At 49.9% G+C, this 25737-nt stretch overlaps 1 protein-coding gene and 1 long non-coding RNA gene across 5 annotated transcripts in view; one reads left to right on the top strand and one right to left on the bottom strand.

Moving 5' to 3' along the window:
• Positions 1-974: 974 nt before the first annotated feature.
• The window catches only part of FADS1 (fatty acid desaturase 1), a 107277-nt gene continuing 82514 nt past the window's right edge, over positions 975-25737 (bottom strand). Inside the window, exons 1-12 of one of the 4 annotated variants that reach the window (XM_061406604.1) lie at positions 14795-15143; positions 12354-12464; positions 11615-11812; positions 10862-10963; positions 10630-10758; positions 7248-7308; positions 5321-5397; positions 4326-4423; positions 4055-4151; positions 3763-3842; positions 3520-3645; positions 975-3290 (exon numbers count right to left, since the gene is read on the bottom strand). In XM_061406604.1, the coding sequence (XP_061262588.1) occupies positions 3239-3290; positions 3520-3645; positions 3763-3842; positions 4055-4151; positions 4326-4423; positions 5321-5397; positions 7248-7308; positions 10630-10758; positions 10862-10963; positions 11615-11812; positions 12354-12464; positions 14795-14986 (1323 nt within the window). In that variant the 5' untranslated portion in view covers positions 14987-15143 and the 3' untranslated portion in view covers positions 975-3238. Of the gene's footprint in view, positions 3291-3519; positions 3646-3762; positions 3843-4054; positions 4152-4325; positions 4424-5320; positions 5398-7247; positions 7309-10629; positions 10759-10861; positions 10964-11614; positions 11813-12353; positions 12465-14634; positions 14742-14794; positions 15144-25737 lie in introns of those variants that run through there. The other 3 variants (XM_061406607.1, XM_061406606.1, XM_061406605.1) reach the window with 3 other exon arrangements.
• LOC133241304 (uncharacterized) overlaps positions 14852-25737 on the top strand; it is a 63717-nt gene continuing 52831 nt past the window's right edge. Inside the window, exon 1 of the long non-coding RNA XR_009734578.1 lies at positions 14852-14939. This is a non-coding gene — a long non-coding RNA (uncharacterized LOC133241304). The remainder of the gene's footprint in view (positions 14940-25737) is intronic.

Genomic DNA, 25737 nt, shown 5'->3' on the forward strand with positions numbered 1-25737 from the left:
CAAAACTTGAGTTCCGTTTTTCTTCTTGACTCTGCTGCACAGCATGTGGGATGTTAGTTCCTGACCTGGGATTGAACCCTGCAGTGGAAGTGTGGAGTCAGCCCGCACTAATAGTGACGGGGGCCCAGAAGTGGGAAGACTCAGGAGTTACTGCCTTGACACAGTAGCCCCAGTTAAGGGCCTGTCTTCTGGGGTGGCAGGTAGAGTGCTTTGTCTTCGGAATTACCTGGTCTTTTCTAGAAGTTTATTAACCACTGCAGGGAGAATTAGTCCTGCACATTTTATTTAGCACATTCTAATATTCTTGCTCGGAGAGGAGAGCTGCTCTAGTAGGGCACTGCTTAAAAGGGCATCGCTTTGCAGTCCAACTCTGACGTAAAAGAGTCAGCAAAAAGCAGTCTTACGGAGATCACCTACACTGAGATTAGATACGAGTTTAAAAGGGTGAGGGCATTGCCTCATGATAGGAGATGATGCACTGAGTGCTGAAACCACTTAGTGTTTGCAGGCCGTCTACACTGAGCACTGAAACTGCTTAGTGTATGCAGGCCGTCTACACTGAGCGCTGAACCCCCTTAGTGTATGCAGGCTGTCTACACTGAGCGCTGAACCCACTTAGTGTATGCAGGCCGTTTACACTGAGCACTGAACCCACTTAGTATATGCAGACCATCTACACTGAGCACTGAAACTGCTTAATGTATGCAGGCCGTCTACACTGAGTGCTGAAACTGCTTAGTGTACACAGGCAGTCTAGCATTTAAACACTTGAGTGTCATGGGAAGGGGTTGGCCTTCTTGCCACAGTTCATCCGAACCTTGGTGATTTTCAGAGGGGCCTAACAACCCTCCCTGTACCCCAAGGGGGCTCGTGTTCTAGACAGAGCCATAGCAGTAGGTAGTAATCTGAAGCAGAGGTACAGGCAGCCCTATCAACAGGTACAGGAAAGCATCATGGATTATAAATGAAGAGCCTTTGTTTGGTCACATTAACTTTTATTTCTCAGTTTGATTTCATCGGCACATGGTAACAACACTGGTACACACAAAAAGGATACTGACAACAGGGTCTACTTAAAAGGCCTGTGGCAGAGTGGTAGGAAGAGGAAAGTAACAAGACAGCCTAGAAGTTGGAGTTTTTAAAAAGTGAGTTCAAATGTTAGTGCTGCCACATCTATGACCAGAGAGGCAATGTATCCTCTCTCATCCTGTGTTCTCCTGTCATGGTGTGGGTCCTGTCATTGTGAGATCTCTCATGTTATCTTGCAGCTCTGAGCTTTTTGTTACTCGTCTGTCCCTTTGTGGCCATGTGAGACCACACTGGGCCAGACTAAGGGGAGAAGGCCACAGTGGTTGAGGTGCTTTGAGGACCTGGACTTGGCTCAGAAAGACCCACTAGCTTTGCTCAGATTGGGCAGCCTGGGCCCAAAGCCAGGTGGCCTGATAGGCTGGGTTTAGCACCTATTCTAGAGTGAAGAGCCAGTGAAAGCAGACTCTCCAATCTGCTTCTCAGTTGTTCTGCCCCAATGGAAAAGATCTAAAATCTGTAACCTGGTTTCCTCTCTCTGTGTGTGTGTGTGTGTGTGTGTGTGTAAAAGTCTATTTTAAGTAACTGCAAACCCTGTTAGGTGGTGCCTCTAACCCCACCCCAACATCCCCTAGGCCCTTCATCGCCCTGGTTATCACTCTCATCTCTTTGCCATTCTCTTCCTAAACTAAATGCGAATGCTCCCAGGTCTCTGCTTTTTTCTTCTAGATTAAGGTTCTCTTTCCAGTGTCCAGAATACTCAATATGCTTAGAGAAGATGCTGTTGAACAGGTGAATTGATCTCACCTGAACTGAAAGGCTGTGGGGGTGAGGATGTGAATGCTGATAACCCGTGGGGCACAGTCCCGGCATTCCCTCTCTAGAGATGGGTTAAACTGTTTTCAATCTTTTTTGGGGGGAAAAAATGGGATTAAAAAATTGTACACTGAAATGTGTTAGACTGATATACTTTTAAGAGATTCTCCTAAATTCCGACCTGGTCTCCAGCAGAGAGACACTTGAACATAGTTGCCAGAGTAAGGATTCTAAAGGACAGCCATGATGGTCGGACTTCTGTTTTTTATCTTCCTATTTCTGATAAGAACTATGAAGTCATTTTGAGCAATGCCCCTGCTCAAAAGTGATGCTGTAACATAATTTGTTATAGAAAATCTCTTAGAGCCATTATGTTCTTTGTGACTGAACTCTTGTGTTTTCATCACGACTAGTGATTCCAGTCTCTCCCCCGGCCTGGTCACTTGCGCTCACCTGACTGCTATTTTTACTAAATTTGGAATTACAAATAGGGGAGTACAGGGAAACCACTGGGAGCCCCAGTTTGTTTCCATGGAGAAGACTGAGTGCCCCACATGCCCAACTTGCTTATGGAGCAAGAAGTAGACTCCACATCCTAGGAGTGTTCCGTCCCTTGGGTGATAGTTAAGAGGGCAGTCAAAAGCTGAAAGGATTTTTAATGGCCAGCGACTCCACTGGCAGCCTCAGGCTCCCTTGGTACCCTAGATGGAACACGATACCAAATCCAGTAGTGTTAGCATCCTTCAGGGCTGGACACCTCCAACAGCACAGCCCTGGCCTCTGCTCCCCTCTGCCACCCTGCTTCTCAAAGTGGAAAAACTGCTTCTTGAGGAGTCTGAAGCAGGCATGGGTCACACCTAGCCCTAGAGTGAGCTGAGCTCCCAGGCCACACACTATGCCAGGCCTCAGAATTCTAAATCTTGCCCAGGCGGTTCAGCTGCTCTATCTTCCTCCAGCCTGTGAACCTCTTGAGGTTTGCAAGCCAGGGTAGAGAAGGCACCAAGAAGTGGACCAGTGGGCTGAGCGCCTCCCCTTCCTGGATGAAATTTCAGTGCTAAATCTCTTCCTGATTTCTGGGCTCAGTAGACCTTCCCTATTCCCACACCCTCCTGCCTCCCTCTTAGCTCACCAGCCACCTGCATCTGCCAAACAAAAAACAGAAAGAAAACTCACAGCCCTGTCCCAGAGGCTCCACCCCTCCTTTCAAGGGGCTTGTGTTTTCCCCCCACCCCTTTGGGTCTTAGATCTGTGCCTGGAAAATAAAGGGGAGGGGTTTGAGTGCAAACCTGTTGTCTCCTCAAACCCACCCCCTTTGAATATTAGGATTGTAGTGGCATTGCCCCCAAGCTTCCGTCTGCTTTGGTGCCATAACCCTTCTTGCAGAGGGAGGCGGCTGTTATTGGTGGAGATAGGCATCTAGCCAGAGCTGCCCGGACTCCTTCAGTGAGCTGTGAGGGCAAGATGAGGGCAGGTGGTGAGGGAAACGGGCTGGAGCAGAGCCCAAAGGCAGACCACCCACAGAAGTACAGCAGTGAGGCCCTTCCAGAGGTGATGCAAGGCCCCTTTGCTTGGTGACCCTCCATTCCAGAAGACCCAGGAAGCACCGCCGTGGTTCCCACCCTGCAGTCTTATCACCGACCCCGCCACCTTGCCCTCTTCCCAAGCTCAGATACTCACTGGACAATGTCAGCGAAGGCTGAGAACAGGGGCTTGGACTGGTACTTTATGCCATGCTTGGCACACAGGGACTGCACCAGGGGAGCCACTTTGTGGTAATTGTGTCGAGGCATCGTGGGGAAAAGACTTCAGGGATAACAGGGACAGTCAGTGGCTCCAGCTGCTCTGTCCCCGCACCACCCCCTCCTTCCCCTGCTACGTGAACCCTCCCCAAGTCCCTGCCTCCCCGGCCTCCCTACTCACTGGTGCTCAATCTGGAAGTTGAGGTGGCCACTGAACCAGTCATTGAAGGCTGACTTGTGGACGTTGCATGTTGCCTGGAGCTGGAGGGGAAGGTCAGAGGGAGCATGGCTCTGGGTACCCGATGGAAGGGCCAGCCCAGCCTTCTTCAGGCAAAGCTGGCCTGCTTCAGTCACTCCCTTCTCCACATGGTGGCAGGAGAGAAGTGTCCAGCTAACGAGGCAAGGTTTGGGTCTGTGCCCACCCACCCTTTTAATTGTGTTATGCCCAGGTCTTTCAAGTGACTGTGCCTTACCTGGGTGGAGACCCAGTCCATGTTGCGGTCATGGTCAATGTGCATGGGGATGTGGTTCATCTGTGTAACCCACACAAACCAATTGCTTTCCAGGAACCTAGTGGATAATGCACCCAGATCAAATCAGTACAAGCAGAGCCCAGAGTTCTCACTCTCCTTCAAATAACTGCTGCAGCCCAGCACCTTCCCCAGCCAACACTCCCAGACTAGACTGGTTATTCCCAAACGTCTGCTTCTCTGCACCAGCCCCTGCTCCCCCATCAAGTACTACCTGACCATGAAGACAAGCCCCAGGAAGCCTTTCAGTCCCAACAGCGGCACATAAGTGAGGAAGATACGGACGTAGAAAGTGATCATCCAGGCCAAGTCCTGCAGCAAGAGGCAAGAGAGCCCTGTGATGCCACAAAGCACCTCTCCTCTTGCAGCGCCTGTTTCTCTGCATGGAGCAGCCACCCTCCCTGGTCTTGAGATAAGTGGTCACAGCGGCCTCTCTCAGCTGCCCCCTCCAGTGCCATCTAGCACTGCTGCTCTGTTCTGAGCAGCGCCCCCAGCCCTCCTTGCTTATTTCCTTCACAGGTGCCAGGTCTCCCTGTCTCCAGTTCCCCCCAACCCATCTCTGTCCTCCTTCTGGCTGCCAAATGAATCTTCCAGGACCACAGCTCAGTCCGTGCCAGTACCCTGATCAAACTGTCAATCAATTTCCTGCATCACTCTCCTTCCCTGACACCCAGGTCCAGCAACCCTCGTCCAGTGACCAAATTCCCCCATTAATTCCCAGCTTCTCTGCTCAGAGTCCATTCCCACTTCCCCACCTCTACCTGTCCACGGCCAGCTAGAAAAGATGCCATGAAGTCCTTTCTGATGCCTCCCATCCAGCCAGGTGCAGTCAGCTCCCTTTTGGAATCCCAGAACCTTCAACCTATACCGTTTCTCTGGTTGTAATCACATCCTGCTTCATCAGACATTTCCTGAGAGTAGGGGCCGTCTCTCATTCCTCTTCCCCCTACCCAGCCTGGCCCCTGCTTTATGCCAAGCACAGTGACCTTAGGAGATACTCGCTGAATGAAATAGGGCATCAGAAGTCAGGTTGCCTGCTGAGCCCAAATCATCTCATCTAGAGATACGGGAGGTCTCTACCTGGTTCTGCTACTTTGCTCTAAATTAGGCCTGGAGTAAACCCCAGTGGGATTTTCCCTGGGGAACCCCATTCCCAGCCCTGAGTACTGGCGACAAAGGATGTGGGATCTGGGGGCTATGGATACTTACCACCCACTTCTTCCTGTGGATAACAAAGTAGAAAATATACCACTGGAAGTAGACAGGCAGCAAGGCTGGGGGCCCAACTGGGGAGGAAATAGAGACATGGGAGGAAGTGTGAGCTGCAGAAGGGTTGCCAAGGGCCAGCTGGTACCGGACAGATGGCCTCCAGCACAGGGCTGCCCCTCTGCCATCTCCTGTTGCCCCTCCAGCCACCCCCCTCAATCCATTAGGACTGACCAGGCACTGAAAGTGGGCATGAATGCCAATCTGAAGAGAGGGGAATCTCCCATGGATGCTGAGAGGGTGAGGGGAAGGGCATGGCGTTCTCTTCAGTGGAAGAGGACGGCTGGGGAAACGAGCTTCACTTGGTGTGGAAGCTGCCCTGCACCTGTACCTTTGAGAAAGCGCTGCTCTCCCTCCCCGAGCTGAGCTGCCCTGTCTTCAGCCCTGCCTCTGCCTCTGCCTCCTCCTAGCCCTATGCTCATCCTTGCAGCCATCAGCCCCCTGCTCCTGGCTGCTCCACCACACGGGTGAAGGGACAGGAGCTGGAAAGTGTGTGTGTTGAGTGGGGGACCCTGCTGATCCTCCACAGGCTGAAAGCTCACTTCCCTGGACTAGGGAAATGAGCTGGTGCCACCCAACCTGAAGCAGCCTGGAGGTCAACTATGGAAGGGGCGCAAGAGCATCGCAGAACTGGGAGTTGAAGTGGCTCATCCACTGTGCTAGTCGGTTTCCTTCTGTTTCCCTTCTCCGCAGGGTCCTGAAGTTACCTATAACCCAGCATCACGACGCTCACCCATGGCTCTTCTATCCTGATGTGCCATGGATTCTAGCCTTTCTTCCAATGTTTCTGTCCCACCCTTCTATCCCATCCCCGTTTGTCCATAGGGATGGAATTCCAGGCAGTTAAGATAAATTCCCTTGAACTAAAATGAGATCAATGGAATCGTCCCGCCTTGGGGGAACGGCTGACGTTTAAAATTCCTTAGGCATTATGGAAGGGGTAAAGAATCTGCCTGCAAAGCAGGAGACCTCAGTTCGATTCCTGGGTTGGGAAGATCCCCTGGAGAAGGAAATGGCAACCCACTCCAGTGTTCTTGCCTGGAGAATCCCACAGACAGAGGAGCCTGGCAGGCTACTGTCCATGGGGTCACAAGAGTCGGACATGACTTAGTGACTAAACCACCAGCACAGGCATTATGGAGCAAATCTTTAAAGCAGCACCAGTCTTCAGAAAGAGCTTAACAACTTCTCTGGTGGTCCAGTGGTTAGGAATCCGCCTTGCAGTGTAGGGGTCTTGGGTTTGTCCCCTGGTCAGGGAACTAAGATCCCACATGCCATGGAATAACTAAGCCCGCACTCCTCAACTACTGAGGCTGGTGCTCTCCAGGGCCGGCATGCCACAACTAGAGTCTGTGATCCACAGTGAGATTCCTTCATGCAGCAGCTAAGACCCAACACAGCCAAATAAACGGGCATTTTTAAAAAAGGAAGAAAGAAAAGAGCTTAAAACAACCATAGAAATGTTGTCTCTTCCGCTCCCTTTTGTGGTCCAATTCTCCCGTTGCTAGTCTAGCTACCTTGCGTCCCCCAGGGAGTTGGACTGTGCCCCACCTTGACCCTGATGTATGCTTGACAAATCAAAGTGAAGTTTAACAGGTTTAATCAGGCTTGCTCCCCACCACTCAGTTCCCCTGTGGAAGCCAGCGTGGGCCTGGAGGAACTAGTTTGATCCCAACACCAGTGACCTTTGACCAAACATTAGCCTTAGAAGCTAAGACTTTCCCTTGCAGGGAGTAACCTGTTCCATGAGGAGAACTTCCTCCAGCCTTAACTTCAAACACTGTCATCCCAGGAGGCTTATTCCCTACTCACACCCCGGTTGGCAGCCCCTGCCAAGGCAGCGGCCCCCCTGGTGCTGGAGGATACTCACTCAGGAAAAAGTATTTGTGCTGGTGGTTGTAGGGCATGTACTTTTTCTTCTGTTTCCCGAGCTGGGAAGGAAAAGCACACACAAATCAGCACCCACAGGCCGGTCACCCATTCCCCTCCCCTTGTGACTCTGGGTCTTCCCCGAGCAGGAGCAGAAGCCTACGGCAGGGGCCGTCAGTTTGCTGGCGCCATGGAAGGCTCCCATAGGCCCAGCCTGACCTCCAGCTCCTGGCACATGAAGCCCAAGCTGCTGGGCTTGCTAAGCTCGCCATACCATGGATGCAGCTTGGTAGCTCATACCTGTACAAGGCATGAGCACAGCAGAGCCTGGGTGTCCTCAGGGCTCCCCATGTTCATCCAGAGACATCTTTTAAAGGTTTCCAGGGCCTCCCACCTCCCCTTCCTGTCTCCATCTGGTACTTTTTTGACACCAGGGTCTCCACAGACAACCATCTTCACCCCTATATGGGCCAGCAGTCTCTCTATATCCCAGCCCCTGACCTTCTCCAAAATCATTGGGTTTCTTCAGATGTCAACATGAACTTTATAAAATCCCTTGAAAGCTAAGCAATATATGCCAAATATTTGTGGAAAGAATACCAAGAACAGCTTGGCAATCTGAAGGTCCTGGCAAGCCAGCAGGTGGTAAGGCGAGCTGCTGCCAGTTCAGCCAGGGTCCCCTAGTGAGAGCATTCAAAACCATGACAGCGGAACTCTGCACTCTCCTTCAACAGCTCCTTCTGCCCCACGTGCCCTCGTTGGTTCTGATGACCAGACGACCACAGGGTACGGGAGGAACTCTACCCCGGAGCAGGATACCCCAGAGCTCATCCTTCCTTCATAAGTCCATTTGCTGTTCTGACAGAACATTTACTGAGACTGTGCCAGGCACTTTTGCTAAATGCAAAATGCATTCTTCCTACGTTAATTGATTCATTCAACAAGTATTTATTAAGTGTCTATGTGCCCGGCACTGTTCTAGGTGTGAGTATACAGAGATGAGCAACATAAAATTCCTACCCTCGTGGAGCTTATAATCTTAGGAAAGGGAGCTGGTAATGACCTTATAGACAGAGTTGAAGATAATTACAGATTAAAAGCAGTAAAATATGACCGAAAGGGAGGGAGGCAGTGTCTTGGGTAGGATAGTCAGATATGGCCTCCTTGGGAACCTGACATCAGAATGGAGACCTGAATGATGAGAAGGAACCATCTGTGCTGACGCTGGGAGGAAAAGCAGTTAAAGCAGAGGGAACAAAGGTTTGGGGTGTTCAAGGGACAGAGGAAGGCCAGTGCGGCTGGGAATATAAAAGGGAGAACAGTCAATAAAGCCAGAAAACTTGGGATGGGCAAATCATGCTGGCCCTGGGAAGGCTACAGGAAGGAGTTTGGATTTTATTCCAAAAGTGATGGGAAGCCCTGGTTGGCCTTCAGCAGGTGGCAGGATCTGCTTTGCCCTTTAAAGGCTCACTCTGGCTAGTGGTGGGGAGAATGAACCACAGGGGTCAGGCAGAGTTGAAGGGAGACCAGCAAGGAGACTGAACCAGTATTCCAGATCTGAGATGGACCAGACCCAGGGATGGGAGGCAGAGGAGATGGAGAAGTCTATGGATTGGGAATATGTTTTGAAGGCAGCATCCCATCCCAAGCAACATTAACTAAGAGGGAGAAGCTGGAAGAGAAGCATCTGCCATGTTTGGTGGAGTAGGTGGGTAGAACTCTGGCCTTCTTGTTATGGAACTATTACAGAAGGGAGCTCTGTCTGCCAGCTGCCTCCTTGAATGGCAATCAAGACTGTAATGGCCATTACAATGCTGATAACTGCCCCACTGTGTTTCAGCTCTTGAAGGCCAGTAAAGTTATCTCTATATGAAGAGTTCCCTACATTTCCCATGTTCTCCAGGGGAGCTGGAAGGCACTGGGACAGATGCTCCTGGGTCAGCCCAGGGGTCAGTGCTCAGTCTGGACCCTCTGAGGCTGAACCAAGAGCCAAGCAGTCTGTAACCCATGCATTTCCTAACAGACAGCCTATCCTCAGCCTTGTAACTAAACAAAGAAAAAAAAATAAAAAACAAAAAAACCCCAAAACACCAGAGAGTTATTTTGGTCCCAGAGCATTCTCTATTTTTAGTGTCTACAGAAAGGAATTTCCTAAAAACCCGAGTACCAAGAAACAACAGAGGGGAAAAAAAGAAGCAACAGAGGCAGTGGTGTGAGAAGGTTCCCTTCCATTTAAGACTCTCATCCTTTTTAAAAAAAAAATCTTTATAGTGGCAACAGAAGTGCTACCAGGAGCCTCATGCTGTGCCCAGTAAACAACCCACACTGCTCTCTAAGGAGCCACCTGAGCCAGGGGAGGCCAGGGCTGGTATGTCATTTGCACAGTGTTGGGCACATAGCAACCAAGTAAGTCTCTTTTCAGGAAGTGGGAAAATTAGAACCTTGTGGTCAGAGGAAATACAAGCCCCAAGCTAGGGGTTCCTAGTGCTAGGACGGCCAGTGCTGCCAGAACCTTCCCAGAGAGTTCTTCTCATGGCCAGAGAGGAAGGAGGGCCAGGCTGTCTCGAATTCAGGCCTGGAACTGAAATGTTTTTAACAACCGTTTAATTCTGGGTGTGCTGAAATGTCACAGCGTGTCATGGAGTGGGGGAGGGGGACCTGGCAAAACTCTGACTACTGCCCAGAGCCTTGGGACAAAGGGTTTTAAATCAACTTTTCAAAGAACTCCACTGGCCACTCACAGCCTTCTGTTGCCTAGCACTCACTACAGGCTCACAAGGTCTCCCAGCCACTCTCAGGAATTCATCCCGTAGCAGCTGCAGTGTAATTGTTGCTCACAGCCTCAGATGGCAACTCAAACCCAGTGCTGACCACCCTGAAAGTCAGACTAGAATCAGGTGGGCAGGAAGAATTACTCAGTGGATGAATATTCTAGGCAATGGGCGTCAGAGGCATAATCCAGTCTAGCTGTTGTGGGGGAGACGATGACACAGTAGGATGTGAGTGGGATGATTACAAAGTGCAGGGGGCTGACTGCCTGGGGTGGGGGTGTCTAAAAAGCACCTGCGAGGAGGACCATCCATCGCCTTCCTTCAAGGCTGAGCAGCATTTGCACAGCAATCTGGTCATCCTTTGGGTCCTTGGCAGCACGTGGTACCTTTCTGCAACAGCTATTTGCTGACTTGAACTCACTACGAAGGACTTAGGCTGTCCTGGGCAGCCTGTTTATTCCCTATGGCCTCCCACGACTTCCAAACAGTCACCCAGCCAGCCTGGCCTGCAATGTCTTACCCACACAGACCAGCACGGTGAGCACTTCTCCACAAGCCCACTGTGCTGGCTGGTTTCTGTGCTCCAAGAGCATCACTGATACCTCTGCTCACCTCCACAGAGAGGACCTTCCCCAGGGCAAAGAAGAAGGGGTGCATGTTGATGTCGGGGTCTTTGCGGAAGCAGTTGGGCTTGGCATGGTGCTGGAAGTGCAAGTGGTTCCACCAGCTGGCAGGGGCCCCCTACAGAAAAGTGGGGTGTGAGTATGAAAGCCTTGTGTCCCCTCTCCCCTGGGCAGCCCATCGTCGACTTGAGTTTCAGAGAGTTCCTCCCCATCCCACTGACCTTCAGGTGACCGATCACAAAATGATGTAACAGGTGGTTCCACTTAGAGGTGCCGAAGACGGACAGGTGTCCAAAGTCATGCTGCAGCCAGCCAGCCTGGGCCTGAGTGAGAAGGGTTAGTGCTGAGAGCAGCCCAGCGTCCATCTGAACTGACTCGGCCTCTCCCCCTTCCCTCATCCACCTGGCCTGTGCTGGCCAAACTGAGTACATCCAGAAAGGAGTCAGGAAGTCTGGGTCCTGCCTCTGCCACCAACTCACATGAGAGCTGGGGCCAGTCACTATCCCTTCTCTGTTCTTTGGAGTCTCCAGCTCTGGGCCTCTGTGACTTCTGATGGACTAAACATCCAGAACTACAGACTGGGACGGAGTGACAAACTCAGGCAAGCAGGAGGCTTAATGAACAAGTGGGTTATGATAGCTAGGTGTTGGGGCAGTGTTGTGGTGGGGAGCGGGGGAAGCCAAGCTTTACCGAGAAACCAGAACCTTGGTTTTTGACACACCTGGACCATGACAGAATCTGAACATGAAGTTTCTGAGGAGACATGCCACAAGAAGAAGGGAACCCTGGGAGGAGCAGCTAGAGGCAGCGGGAGAAATGGAAGGTGCATGTGTGGTGAAGATGAGCAGAGAGAAGCCACAGACAATGGAACAGGCGTTCTCTTCCTGTACCAACTCTCCCGCTGTGTCCTCAGTGGCCTCCTAAGGGGTACAAAGAACTTACCCTATGGATGCTGGGTGAGGCAGGGCTCTCACCTGAACTATACTGAGCAGCACGGAACACAGGAGGAAGGGCACCAAGGACGTCCCAAAGAGCCAGAGAGTGAGCCAGGCAGCGACGTCCAGCAGCAGGATGTGCAGCAGGTACAGCAGGAAGAAGACAGGGTTGGCCTTCATGAGCCCCATCCGCTCCACCGTGGCCCGCAGCTCCCGGAACTCGTGAATCAGCTCTTTCTGTAGAAGAGTGGAGATGGAAAGGCTGTTATTCTCCCCAGTGCAACCCAGCACTGGAGCCAAGATCCCTCTTAAGCTCAAGGCACTCCCACTGCGATAACTGAGGAAGCCCACAGTCCTAGGTAAAGGTACCACAATGCCAACGATAACAGGAGGTGCTGTAGGATCAAGTCTAAGACCATGTGGTCTCTGGAGTTAAACAGAATCATTCTACCCTTGCTCTGCCACTTACTGACAGTGTGATCCTTGGTCATGTTGCTTAATCTCTCTGAGCCTCAGTTTTCTCATCTGGAACTGTGGATTATATGATGTTATACTTGGCACAGAGTTAAGTGCTCAGTTGATTGGTCTCGGGTTGAGGATGGTGATGGTAGTGGTGGTGGCCTTGTGAGAACCACAGCTTCCAAAGGCCCTGAAACCCAACAACTATGTGGGAGAAGCAAGGATCTCAAGATCTGCAAGAACTACTGACTGTGGTCACCTGTGAGCATATGGAAGCCTGTCTTCTACCCCCTGCCCCTCCATCACCACAGGGTCTCACATTCTTAGTGGGCTCAAAGCTGGGCTGCTCCGGAGACAGCTCTCCAATCAGGAGGGAGTTCATATACTTCCTCACAAGGCCCTTGTTGATGTGGAACGCCACAAAGGGATCCTGCAAGGATGGGGAGAAGACAGAACAGTGAGGAAGTCAGCCCTGCCCCCTGGGCTTGTGGAGGGCTCACACCAAAGGCCATCCTCCTGATCCTGCAAGGACACTGCACCCAAGTTCAAACGGAGACCACCGCCCTCCAGGCAGCCTTCCTTTGAAGCTGCTCAGACTAGTCCCTAGTGTCCACCATTCAAGATCACCCACAGCATCTGTGTTCTGTTTTTTCCTGTGGTCATGTATGGATGTGAGAGTTGGACTGTGAAGAAGGCTGAGCGCCGAAGAATTGATGCTTTTGAACTGTGGTGTTGGAGAAGACTCTTGAGAGTCCCTTGGACTGCAAGGACATCCAACCAGTCCATTCTGAAGGAGATCAGCCCTGGGATTTCTTTGAAAGGAATGATGCTAAAGCTGAAACTCCATTGGCTCATTGGAGTTGACTCATTGGAAAAGACTCTGATGCTGGGAGGGACTGGGGGCAAGAGGAGAAGGGGACGACAGAGGATGAGATGTCTGGATGGCATCACTGACTCGATGGACGTGAGTCTCAGTGAACTCCGGGAGCTGGTGATGGACAGGGAGGCCTGGCGTGCTGCGATTCATGGGGTCGCAAAGAGTCGGACACGACTGAGCGACTGATCTGATCTGATCTGATCTGAAGGGTACCACACTAAGGAACAGGAAGCACAGGGAGGGGGGACCACAGAAAGCCACGCCTGGGCTGGCCTTTCCTCTGGATGGCTCATGAAACGTGAGGAGGGAGACTTCTTGTGTCCACTAGGGGCTTGTGCATTTCTCCCACTTTGCTCCACAGCTGTTCCGGTCGGCCTTCCATATTTCTCCTCCCAGTCTGAACACCCCATGCCCTGGCGCACCAATTTTGGTTCTCCAAGGTGGGGTCCTCAGTGACTAAATTGATGAGATTAACGTCCTGAAGGTCAGACAGGCCCCAGGCCCTAAGGCAAAGCCACTAGCGAGGAGGGAGCCGGGGCGGAGTCGGCGGCCAGTGGCACCACAAGTCCGGACCAATCGCACTCCCGGCTGCAGCCAGCCCCGGCCCCCAAATCACACTGCAAGAAGCCCCAGCGTTCCGGCCTGCTCCGTCTACGCATGCGCCAGTCCACATCTTCGCCTTCGGCCACAGCCTGCGCGCCCCAGTGTTCTCTCCGGAGACGAGCACAGCCTGGGAGCACAGCCTCCCGGGCTTGGCGCGTGCGAGGGAGGGGCTGGGCCTCACACGGTTAGGCTTCACCGCAACATCACGAGAACCCTAGTGGCCCGAGGGGCGCTCTGAGAGAGCAGGGAGAAAGCTGGGAACAGTAGAAAGGGTCTCGGCGCCAGGCGAAGTATATAGGGTGAGAGGACACAGCGAAGCAAAAGCTCCAATCTCTGGGTCCCAAGGAGTACCCCCTGCTCCCCACCAGCTCTGGAACTCAGAAGGGAGGTGCTAGCACATTATCTAGAGAGAGAAGCGGCAGAATTGGGGCTGGGGAGCGCGCTGGCCCGAGGAAGGGATGCCACCAGCACCGGGCTTAGAGCCCAGGACAGCAAACAGCTGTCCGCTGTGGCGAATAGCTGGAGACCCTGCTGGACTGAGGCTGAGTGACCTCCCCACGGGATTCCAGGACTGCTCTCGGGTCCTAGCTAAGTGTATGCTGGTGCAGGCTCCCCACCTTCCGTACAATGGCCCCATTCCTCCCTGGGCACGAGCAGGTGCTAGGCGTCTCTGGCCAGTGCTGCCCCATCCCCTCTCTCTTCTTCATCCTGTGCAAGGGTTCCCAAGACAGCGGGCGCCAGGTGGCTTTCCCCCAACTCAGTTCTCCGTCCTGCCTGCCCTCTCCAGCCTAGCCAGGCACGCTCGGTCCAGACGCCGCTGCGCTTCCCTCCCAGCCACCCAGACAGGTCAAGAATCCCTCTCCCCACCACTGACCCCTCCTCCCTCGGTCTCGGCAGGTCCGCCGTCGGGAAGCCCCGCACCCCGGAGCTTCTCTCTCCTAGCCCTGCTCCCCGGCCTGCCCACGCTTCGAGACCGCAGATTCCGGGCCGCAAACAGAGCCCACATAGCGGTGGCGCGGCCCTTTGTCTGTGCGTGCACATTGCCAGCCTCCGTCCCTACTCCCCAGACTCCACTTTTTCACCGCCTCTCCTGCCCTTGCATCCCAATTTGGCAGCACACCCAGTTACCCAGCAACAGGTACGCTCCTGCGCCTCCCGGCTTTTCCCAGAACTAGAGAGTGTTCAACCACGACTGCCAAACTTCCTGTCTCGCGCGCTGAGCCTCCAGCTCTAGCCGTCCGGTCCCGCCTCCTCCGGTGCCCCCGTCTGGCAGCGCTCACCGTGGCATCCTGCCCCGCGTAGTGGCTGATGACCCGGGAGCCCCCGGGATGTCGGCGGACGAATTCACTGATGTTGTACACCTTTCGGTCAATCACGAGCCACCGCTCTTTTTCACGTCCAGAGCGCTGAGCCACTTCGTCCCAGGTGAAATAGCGTGGGGTCGGCCCCTGGGCCGGGGTCTCGGGGGCCATTGGGGCTGGGCAACAACGCGCGCCAGCTGGGTGGCTGCGGTCAGGCGCGGGCACAGGACCCTCGGGGTAGCGCGCGCCGGCCTCGTAGGCTCCGGTAGCGGGTCCGCTGGTGCGCGTCCGGATCCCCGCCGCTCGCGCACCTGGTTTTCAGCCACTGAGGGGTGTTGGCGCTGAGCCCACTGCGCGCGCTCCTATTGGTCGAGGCGCGTGGCGCGGGGAGCAAGTCTCCGCCTCCCCGCCGGCCCAGCTCTGGCGTGCGCTTCGGGAGGGTCGTGGCAGGAGGGCGGCGGGCCGGAACGCGCGCCCCCTTGCGGGCATCTTGCTGGGGTCGCCGCCGGATCCCACTTTTCGACTCGCGCCTTTCGCTCACAGAGGGCGCCGCGGACTGGACAACGGTTCCTGTGAAGACTCCTGGGTGCGGGGCCCGGCTCGGGGAGGGGGGCACCGAGTGCGCGGGCGCCCTGGGCCTCTAGGGTAGGGTGGGCTCGGCCGGGGTGGAGGGCAGTGGGCAGAGGATGAGCCGGGTGAGTGGGTGGATGAAGGGCGGGCCCCGTTGCCAAGAAGGCCTGCCATGCCTACAGGGTTGAAGATTTTGGGGTTTGGCGGGGGGGTGTGGAGGGGGCTGTCCCAGGGGCCTCGTCTTCGGAGTGGGGGCATCCTCGCTTGTTTCAGACCGTGACCTGATGAATTCTCCCGCCTTCTCCCTACGTAGCTCCACCGGTTGAGTGACTGGAATGAAAGAGTCAGAACCCTTGGCAGTTATCTTGCAAAAGCATAATTATGGGCTGTTGGCTCTGGAGATGGGTGGGAATGGTTAGTGCTTTACTGTGCTCAGTATAACGTTAAAAATGCCCTACAAATGTTATAACCCTGTTTGCCTTTTTTGCTTGTTGTTTTCATTTTTGTTCTCTCTCTCTTTTTTTTTTTTTATTCTCCCAATTAACTGCCATCCTTAAATAAAAAGAAGTGGCCCAGCATCTCCGAGTCTCTGGGAGGCCCTGAGTGAACAGCCTGGACCTTCCTGTTGAGGCATCCCTCCTCTATCTGGAGGCACCTGCGAGCTGCAGGACGCCTTTAGGTAGCTTAGGGGCTTGGAGCTCTGAGCTTTCCGAAAATGTGAAAAAGAACACAGAAGCTTCCGGGTTGGGAGGGGCGCGGGCAGTTAAGAAGCTGTTAGAGTTATGAAGAAGCTCAGTTCATGTGTTAAATTTTATTTATTCAGAAAGCACTTTACAAAGCACATACTATGTGCCAGGCACTGTTTTTAGTACGTTGTGAACGTTCAGTTCAGTTCAGTCACTCAGTCGTGTCCGACTGTTTGCGACCCCATGAATTGCAGGACGCCAAGCCTCCCTGTCCATCACCAACTCCCAAAGTTCACTCAAACTCAGGTCCATCGAGTCGGTGATGCCATCCAGCCATCTCATCCTCTGTCGTCCTCTTCTCCTGCCCCCAATCCCTCCCAGCATCAGGGTCTTTGCCAATGAGTTAACTCTTCGCATGAAGTGGCCAAAGTATTGGAGTTTCAGCTTTAGCATCATTCCTTCCAATGAACACCCAGGACTGATCTCCTTTAGAATGAACTGGTTGGATCTCCTTGCAGTCCAAGGGACTCTCAAGAGTCTTCTCCAACACCACAGTTCAAAAGCATCAATTCTTTGGCGCTCAGCTTTCTTCACAGTCCAACTCTCACATCCATACATGACCACTGGCAAAACCATAGCCTTGACTAGACGGACCTTTGTTGGCAAAGGAATGTCTCTGCTCTTCAATATGCTGTCTAGGTTGGTTGTAACTTTCCTTCCAAGGAATAAGTGTCTTTGAATTTCATGGCTGCAGTCACCATCTGCAGTGATTTTGGAGCCAGAAAAAAAAAAAAAAAAAGTCTGACACTGTTTCCACTGTTTCTCCATCTATTTCCCATGAAGTGATGGGACCAGATGCCATGATCTTCGTTTTCTGAATGTTGAGCTTTAAGCCAACTTTTTCATTCTCCTCTTTCAGTTTCATCAAGAGGCTCTTTAGTGCCTCTTCACTTTCTGCCATAAGGGTGATGTCATCAGCATATCTGAGGTTATTGATATTTCTCCCAGCAATCTTGATTCCAGCTTGTGCTTCTTCCAGCCCAGCATTTCTCATGATGTACTCTGCATATAAGTTAAATAAGCAGGGTGACAATATACAGCCTTGATGTACTCCTTTTCCTATTTGGAACCAGTCTGTTGATCCATGTCCAGTTCTAACTGTTGCTTCCTGACCTGCATACAGGTTTCTCAAGAGGCAGGTCAGGTGGTCTGGTATTCCCATCTCTTTCAGAATTTTCTACAGTTTATTGTGATCCACACAGTCAAAGGCTTTGGCATAGTCAATAAAGCAGAAATAGATGTTTTTCTGATACACTCTTGCTTTTTCCATGATCCATCGGATGTTGGCAATTTGATCTCTGGTTCCTCTACCTTTTCTAAAACCAGCTTGAACATCTGGAAGTTCACGGTTCACATATTGCTGAAGCCTGGCTTGGAGAATTTTGAGCATTACTTTACTAGCGTGTGAGATGAGTGCAATTGTGCGGTAGTTTGAGCATTCTTTGGCATTGCCTTTCTTTGGGATTGGAATGAAAACTGACCTTTTCCAGTCCCATGGCCACTGCTGAATTTTCCAAATTTGCTGGCATATTGAGTGCAGCATTTTCACAGCATCATCTTCCAGGATTTGAAATAGCTCAACTGGAATTCCATCACCTCCACTAGCTTTGTTCATAGTGATGCTTTCTAAGGCCCACTTGACTTCACATTCCAGGATGTCTGGCTGTAGGTCAGTGATCACACCATCGTGATTATCTTGGTCGTGAACATCTTTCTTGTATAGTTCTTCTGTGTATTCTTGCCACCTCTTCTTAATATCTTCTGCTTCTGTTAGGTCCATACCGTTACTGTCCTTTATCAAGCCCATTTTTGCATGAAATGTTCTCTTGGTATCTTGAACGTTACATTCATTTAATTCTCTTTAACAACACTTTGAGGTAGGAACCTCACTTACAGATGGAGAAATTGAGCCCCTGGGAGCTGAAGTATTTTGTCACACAGTTAAGTGGAAGGATTGAGCTGAGAAACCCTGGGCTCTGCTGTCTCTCCTCTGATTATACTAGTGGGATTCTGCAGCCCAGAGAAAGGAAGCTATATTCCATGCACTTGAAATAGGGTCTTTGCCCGTAGGAGTCAGGAGACTAGGAGAAATACAGCTAGATTTCTGGTAGGAAAGAACCTTCATCCATTCAACCCAAATCCCTCATTTCTTGAGACAAAAATGGAGGTTCAGAATGGAGAAGGTAAGTGTCCTGGCTTCCAGGTAAGCTGCCAGGCCACTGTGCCTTGCACAGGAATGTGGCCCATGAAGCTCTCCCTTAGCACAGCCAGTTTTCCATTTAAAAAAAGAATATGCCCAACAACTTAGCTGTGTAACACAGGAAGTGGGGGGCAAGGGGCTTGTGGAGGATAAACTCATGGGATTTCTTCAGTGCAGTTGTCTTCTTACCCCTTACAGACCAGTATAGTAAGCCTACTACTTAACAGATAAGACTGAGATCCAAAGAGCAGGAGCCACACATTGAAGTAATGAGAATTTTTTTTTTTTTTAATGGAACTTAATTAAACTGAAAAGCTTTTGCACAACAAAGGAAACCGTAAGTAAGATAACCCTCAGAATGGGAGAAAATATTTGCAAATGAAGTGACAAAGGATTAATCTCCAAAATATACAAACAGCTCAATGCAACTTAACATCAGAAAAAACAATCCAACCAAAAACTGGATGGAAGACCTCAGTAGACATTTCTCTGAAGAAGACATACAGATGACTAACAAACATGTAAAAAATGCTCAATATCACTAATTATCAGAGAAGGCAAATCAAAACTACCACGAGGTATCACCTTACATGAGTTAAATGACCATCATCACAAAATCTACAAACAGTAAATTCTGGAGGAGCCCTCTTGCACTATTGGTGGGAATGTAAGTTGATACAGTTGCTGTGGAGAACAGTATGGAGTTTCCTTAAGAAACCAAAAATAGAACTACCTAGCAATCCCACTGCTGAGCATATACCCAGAGAAAACCGTAATTCAAAAAGACACATTCACCCCAGTGTTCACTGCAGCACTGTTTACAATAGCCAGGACATGGAAGCAACCTGAATGTCCATCAACAGAAGACTAGGTAAAGAAGATATGGTACATACATACAATGGAACATTACTTGGCCATAAAAAAGAACAAAATTGGATCATTTGGAGAGATGTGGATGGACCTAGAGACTGTCATACAGATGAAGTAAGTCAGAGAAACACAAATATAGTATATTAATGCATGTATGTGGAATCTTTAAAAAAAAAATGGTGTAAGTGATCTTATATACAAAGCAGAAATAGAGAACAAAAGTATGGATACCAAGGGGGAAGGTGTGATGGGTGAATTGGGAGATTGGGATCAACATATATACACTCTAGATTCTACATGTAAAATAGATAACTAATGGGAACCTATTGTGTAGCACAGGGAACTCTACTCATTGCTCTCTGGTGACCTAAATGGGAAGGAAACTAAAAAAAGAGGGGATATATGTAAACATAGAGCTGATTCACTTTGCTGTACAGATACTAACATAATATTGTAAGGCAACTATACTCCAATAAAAATATCTTTAAATAAAATTGGACATTTGGGGCTGGGAATTTACCCTGGGACTCATTTATACTTTTCAGGTCCTCTCTGCAGGAGTTCCTAAACTGGATTCAATGAACGGGTTTAATATAAGTCCTTCCTGGTTCCAAAAAGAAGTGGCAGGGTCAGCATTGCTGTCCTTGTTTCTCTGGTCACCTTCTTCTTCCCAGGCCTTTAGACCTCCCTGTACAAAATGAGAGAAGACAGGCCTGAACAGATAGGCCCCAGACCTTCAGATTTCCCCAGGAAACCAGCCTGCAGTGCCCAAGCCATCGACGTCAGCTTTTTGTTGGTCTTTTAATATAACTTTACAGTATGTGCGTGTGTACCAAGTTGCTTCAGTCATGTCCAACCAACTCTTTGCGATCCCATAGACTAGTCTGCTAGGCTCCTCTGTCCATGGGATTCTTCAGGCAAGAGTACAAGTAGGTTGCCATGCCCTCCCCCAGGGGATCTTCCCAACTCAGGGATCAAACTCGTGTCTCTTAATGTCTCCTACATTGACAGGCAGGTAGGTTCTTTACCTCTACTGCCATCTGGGAAGCCCATATTTAAAGTGAAAATTTAAAGCAAAAAGGAAAATTCCCTTTTTGTTCAGTGGTTAAGACTGCACTTTCACTGCCTTAGGCCTGAGTTCAATCCCTGGTCAGGGAACTAAGATCCTGCAAACTGAGCAATATGCACCCCCAACCCCAAAATTGCAATGCTGAAAAAATTTTAAACATAGATATTGATTTATATTTATGAGCATTTCCTTAGGATAAGTTCCACGTGTGTAATTAGTGCACTAAATGATAAAAACCTTTTTAGATTCCTATTAAGTGTTGCCACATTGCTTCTCTGGAAAGTTTGTTTATTGAGCACATACTTTGGGTGATTTAGTTTCGCTGCAACTGCCAACACCAGAACAAGACAGGAATGCAGATCTACCTGGCCAAGTGTCTCCCCACCAGCGCTGTGAGCTCTAAACATTCAGGAATGAAGCACGACCACTTGGGATCTCACCAGTCCCCCACATTCTATCCAAATAATTATAATCTCAACCTGCAAGCACATTCTATTCTAAATGCATTTCAGGCTTAGAAAAGGCTCCATCAAGTTCTAACAAGACGTAGCAAGGAAGGGAGGCAGTGTGATAGAAAGAGCAAGGATTCATATCTGAGAGACCTGCGACCTGCGACCTAGTCCGCTACTCCACTTGCTGCTGTGTAATGTCATGTTAGAAGTCACGTCAACCTCTCTGGTTACAGGTTCCATATCTAAATTAAAGAGGTCAGATTCCTTCCAGTACTAGTAATCCATATGTTTTTTGATGAAAATGTTACTTAAGATTCCATATCTCTGGTCGGTATTCACTTAGAGACAAGGCTTTTGATAATCATTCCTTTCTTGGATAGATTATGCAGCAGTTGGCTGTCATTGAAGGCAAATTTGACACTCCTATGAAGTTTCTGCCATTTTTATTATTGAAAATTACTGAATTTTTAAAATAATTATGACTTTTACCACAAAGTAACAAATTGTTATCTAGTGTACTTGGTTCCAGCAGTTTGGCCAGACCAATAGTGTTAAGGTCTCCTATTTCGCAGGCAGATTCTTTACCATCAGAGCCACCAGGGAAGCCCAAGATAATATGTGTACAGTTCTTTTCATACAGGGTTTCCCTTGTGTGGCTCAGCTGGTAAAGGATCTGCCTGCAAAGCGGGAGACCTGGGTTCGATCCCTGGGTGAGGAAGATCCCCTGGAGAAGGGAAAGGCTACCCACTCCAGTATTCTGGCCTGGAGAATTCCATGGACTGTATAGTCCGTGGGGTCGCAAAGAGTTGGACACAACTGAGGGACTTTTCTTTTCCCTCACTTTTCTTTTCATACAACCTTTGTCCTCTGAGCCTCATTATTTAAATAAAAAAACAAAAAGAAATTCCTTAGTGGTCCAGTGGTTAGAACTCTGTGCTTCCATCCCTGGTTGGGGAATAAGACCCTCCATGTTGTGCTGTGTGGCTCCACCTGCCTCCCCCCATAAATTAAATAAGATCAGATACTATTGTCTCCATTTTGTCATGAGGAAACTGAGAAACTACCATCAGGCAGTAAGTGATGGAGCAGGAATACTGTGACCTGTGATGGCTTTTGATCTGTGACTTTCCAGATACTCTGAAAAGCTCAGATCCACTGCTATGCTGCTGAGTCACTTCAGTTGTGTCCGACTCTGCACGACCCCATAGACGGCAGCCCACCAGGCTCCCCCGTCCCTAGGATTCTCCAGGCAAGAACACTGGAGTGGGTTGCCATTTCCTTCTCCAATGCATGAAAGTGAAAAGTAAAAGTGAAGTTGCTCAGTCGTGTCTGACTCTTTGCGACCCAATGGACCGCAGCCCACCAGGCTCCTCCATCCATGGGATTCTCCAGGCAGAAGTACTGGAGTGGGGTGCCATTGCTTTCTCCTTGCGACCTAATCCTGCTGCTGCTGCTGCTAAGTCGCTTCAGTCATGTCCGACTCTATGCAACCCCATGGACGGCAGCCCACCAGGCTCCCCTGTCCCTGGGATTCTTCAGGCAAGAACACTGGCGTGGGTTGCCAATTCCTTCTCCAATGCATGAAAGTGAAAAGTGAAAGTGAAGTCGCTAAGTTGTGTCCGACTCTTAGAGACCCCATGGACTCCTCCTCCATGAGAGCCCACCAGCCTCCTCCATCCATGGGATTTTCCAGGCAAGAGTACTGGAGTGGGGTGCCATTGTCTTCTCCAGACCTAATTCTAGTGAAGCAGAAAATCTTATTCCTGACAACAGTAATTGGACCAAGGGTCAGAATGTGACCTCAAGCTCATTAGAGCCAATCCCGGAGGATATATGTGGGAAGCAGGGCCTGGGGAAACATCCTGCTGGGGTGGCTTCAGTTCAGTTCAGTGGCTCAGTCATGTCCAACTCTTTGCGACCCCATGAACTGCAGCATGCCAGGCCTCCCTGTCCCTCACCAACTCCCAGAGTTCACTCAAACTCACGTCCATCACATCAGTGATGCCATCCAGCCATCTCATCTCTGTCGTCCCCTTCTCCCCCTGCCCCCAATCCCTCCCAGCATCAGAGTCTTTTCCAATGAGTCAACTCTTCGCATGAGGTGGCCAAAGTATTGGAGTTTCAGCTTCAACATCAGTCCTTCCAGTGAACACCCAGGATTGATCTCCTTTAGGACGGACTGGTTGGATCTCCTTGCAGTCCAAGGGACTCACAAGAGGCTTCTCCAACACCACAGTTCAAAAGCATCAATTCTTCAGCACTCAGCTTTCCTCACAGTCCAACTCTCACATCCATACATGACCACTGGAAAAACCATAGCCTTGACTAGACGGACCTTTGTTGGCAAAGTAATGTCTCTGCTGTCTAGGTTGGTCATAACTTTCCTTCCAAGGAATAAACGTCTTTGAATTTCATGGCTGCAATCACCATCTGCAGTGATTTTGGAGCCCCAGAAAATAAAGTCTGACACTGTTTCCACTGTTTCCCATCTATTTCCCATGAAGTGATGGGACCAGATGCCATGATCTTAGTTTTCTGAATGTTGAGCTTTAAGCCAACTTTTTCACTCTCCTCTTTCACTTTCATCAAGAGGCTTTTAGTTCCTCTTCACTTTCTGCCATAAGGGTGGTGTCATCTGCATATCTGAGGTTATTGATATTTCTCCCGGCAGTCTTGATTCCAGCTGTGCTTCTTCCAGCCCAGTGTTTCTCATGATGTACTCTGCATAGAAGTTAAATAAGCAGGTGACAATGCACAGCCTTGATGTACTCCTTTTAGGTGCAGCTATTTTTTTCTATCACATTGAGATGACCTTCCCGCAGTAAGAGAGAATCAGGCCAACAGGGCAAGAAAAGCAGAGACAAATATCAACTGTTGAATTGCTGCTTCCAGAGGCCCTGGCTTCTGAAGCGATTTAGTTCTCTGGCAAGTCTCATATCAAAAGCAATCACAGATCACATTAGTATTCCTGCTCGATCACTTACCGCATGATGGTAGTTTCTCAGTTTCCTCATGACAAAACGGAGACTATAATTTCTGATCTATCTTACTTAATTTTTTTTTTTTTGACTGTTTAGCTAGTCCTCTAAGCTAGGTGATCCGGTAAATTTATTTGTTTCTTTACACCAATTAGAATTTCTTTCTTGCTTTCTTTTTTGTTATTTGCAGCCAGGAAATGAACCCAGAACCTCTGACTCTCAGGACCAGGGTTCTTTCTTCTAATGTTAATAATAGCGAGGAGTCATTGAGCACTTCAGTATACCAGGCAGTGTGCTAAACACATCACTTATTTACTGGGCCAAAACTAAGTCTCAACCCAGAAAGGCTGAATAGGGGAGCTTGGAAAAGAGAAACCCCTTCCCCAGGTACCATGACATCTGAACTATCTTTTTTAAAGACTGGTGAGATTAGAGTTTTTGTAAAAAGTGTGGCCAAATGATTCTGAAACTGCGTCCCCCTAAAACCGAATTCCCTGAAGTCCCATACCGTTTATAATTAATCTCTCTATCTAAAACTTCATCCCTTTCTTGTGCCTTCTGACCCCAATCCTGTGCTAACTGAGCATTCATCAGCCAGAGTCAGATAACTAAAATTACCATGGTTGATAACATCAACTACCCACTGAAATTTCGAATCTAGATATCTTCATTAAACATGCAAACTCCATTGTTTTTTCAGGGCAAGATAAGCTGACAGATCCTTGAATAATGTACCACTTAGCCAGAGAATTGTAAATCAAAGACATGCTGACTCCTGAAACTACGTCTAAGAAATATCATAGAAATTTCACAACATGATTAATCCCCACCTCTTTGTTCTTCCCACCATTTGAAAACTATGTATTTATTTACTTTGGCTGCCCTGGGTCTTAGTTGTAGCATGTGAGATTTTTTAGTTGCAGGATGGAACTCTAAGTGGAGGCACGCAGGACCTATTTCCCTGACCAGGGATTGAATTCCAGGCCCCCTGCATTGGGAGCACAGAGTCTCAGCCACTAGACCACCAGGGAAGCCCCCCTCCTTTTTTTTAAAATTTCGTTTTGGCTGCTCTAGGTCTTTGTTTGGGCACACAGGGTCTTGGGTGCTTTGGGCTTTCTCTAGTGGGGGCGAGCTGGGGCTACTATCTGGTTATGGTACTGGGGCCTCCCATTGTGGTTGATTTTCATGTTGCGGATCAGGGGCTCTAGAGCATGGGTTCAGTAGTTGTGGCACACGGGCTTCATTGCCCCATGGCATGTGGAATCTTCCTGGACATGGGATCAAACATGTGTCCCCAGTATTGGCAGACAGATTCTTAACCCCTGGACCACCAGGAAAGTCCTATTCTGCTCCTTTTTAAAAAGCCCTCACTCAAAGACCAAGTTAGAATAGATCTGAGGCTTGTCTCCTATTCCCTTGTTTGGTGCTCTGCAATAAATCCTGACTTTGCTGCAAACACCCTCTGTCAGAGTTGGGTTCTCTGTGCCACAGGCACCTGAGCCCTTGCTGGGTTTCAGTTCTTCCCTGGTGGGGAAGGCTCCCCAGTGGAAGGCTCCAGATTGCAGTACACTCAAAGAATCTGCCTGCAATGCAGGAGAAATGGGTTCGATTCCTGGATCGGGAAGATCCCCTGGAGAAGGAAATGGCAACCCCCTCCAGTATTCTTGCCTGGAGAATCGCATGGACAGAGGAACCTTGTGGGCTACAGTCCGTGGGGTCACAAGAGTCAGACATGACTGAGTGACCTTCACTACTACTACTACTTCTACAATGAAGGAGCTAATCCTTTCCCTGCCTTCTTCCTGCTTAATACTTCCTCATTCTTATTAGCCATTCTGATTTGATAATGTGCAATGGGTTTTTTGTTTGTTTGTCCCCCCCACCCCACTCCTGCACTACGTGGCATGTGGGATCTTAGTCCCCTGACCTGGGATTGAACCCACTCCACCCCTGCAGTGGAAGCACTGCAGGGTCTTACGGAGTCTTAACCACTAGACTGTCAGGAAAGTCCCTGCATTGCTTTTTTTTTTTTTTGAT

The sequence above is a fragment of the Bos javanicus genome, chromosome 29 (assembly GCF_032452875.1).
Source record: "Bos javanicus breed banteng chromosome 29, ARS-OSU_banteng_1.0, whole genome shotgun sequence".
NCBI classification, from domain to species: Eukaryota; Metazoa; Chordata; class Mammalia; order Artiodactyla; family Bovidae; genus Bos; species Bos javanicus.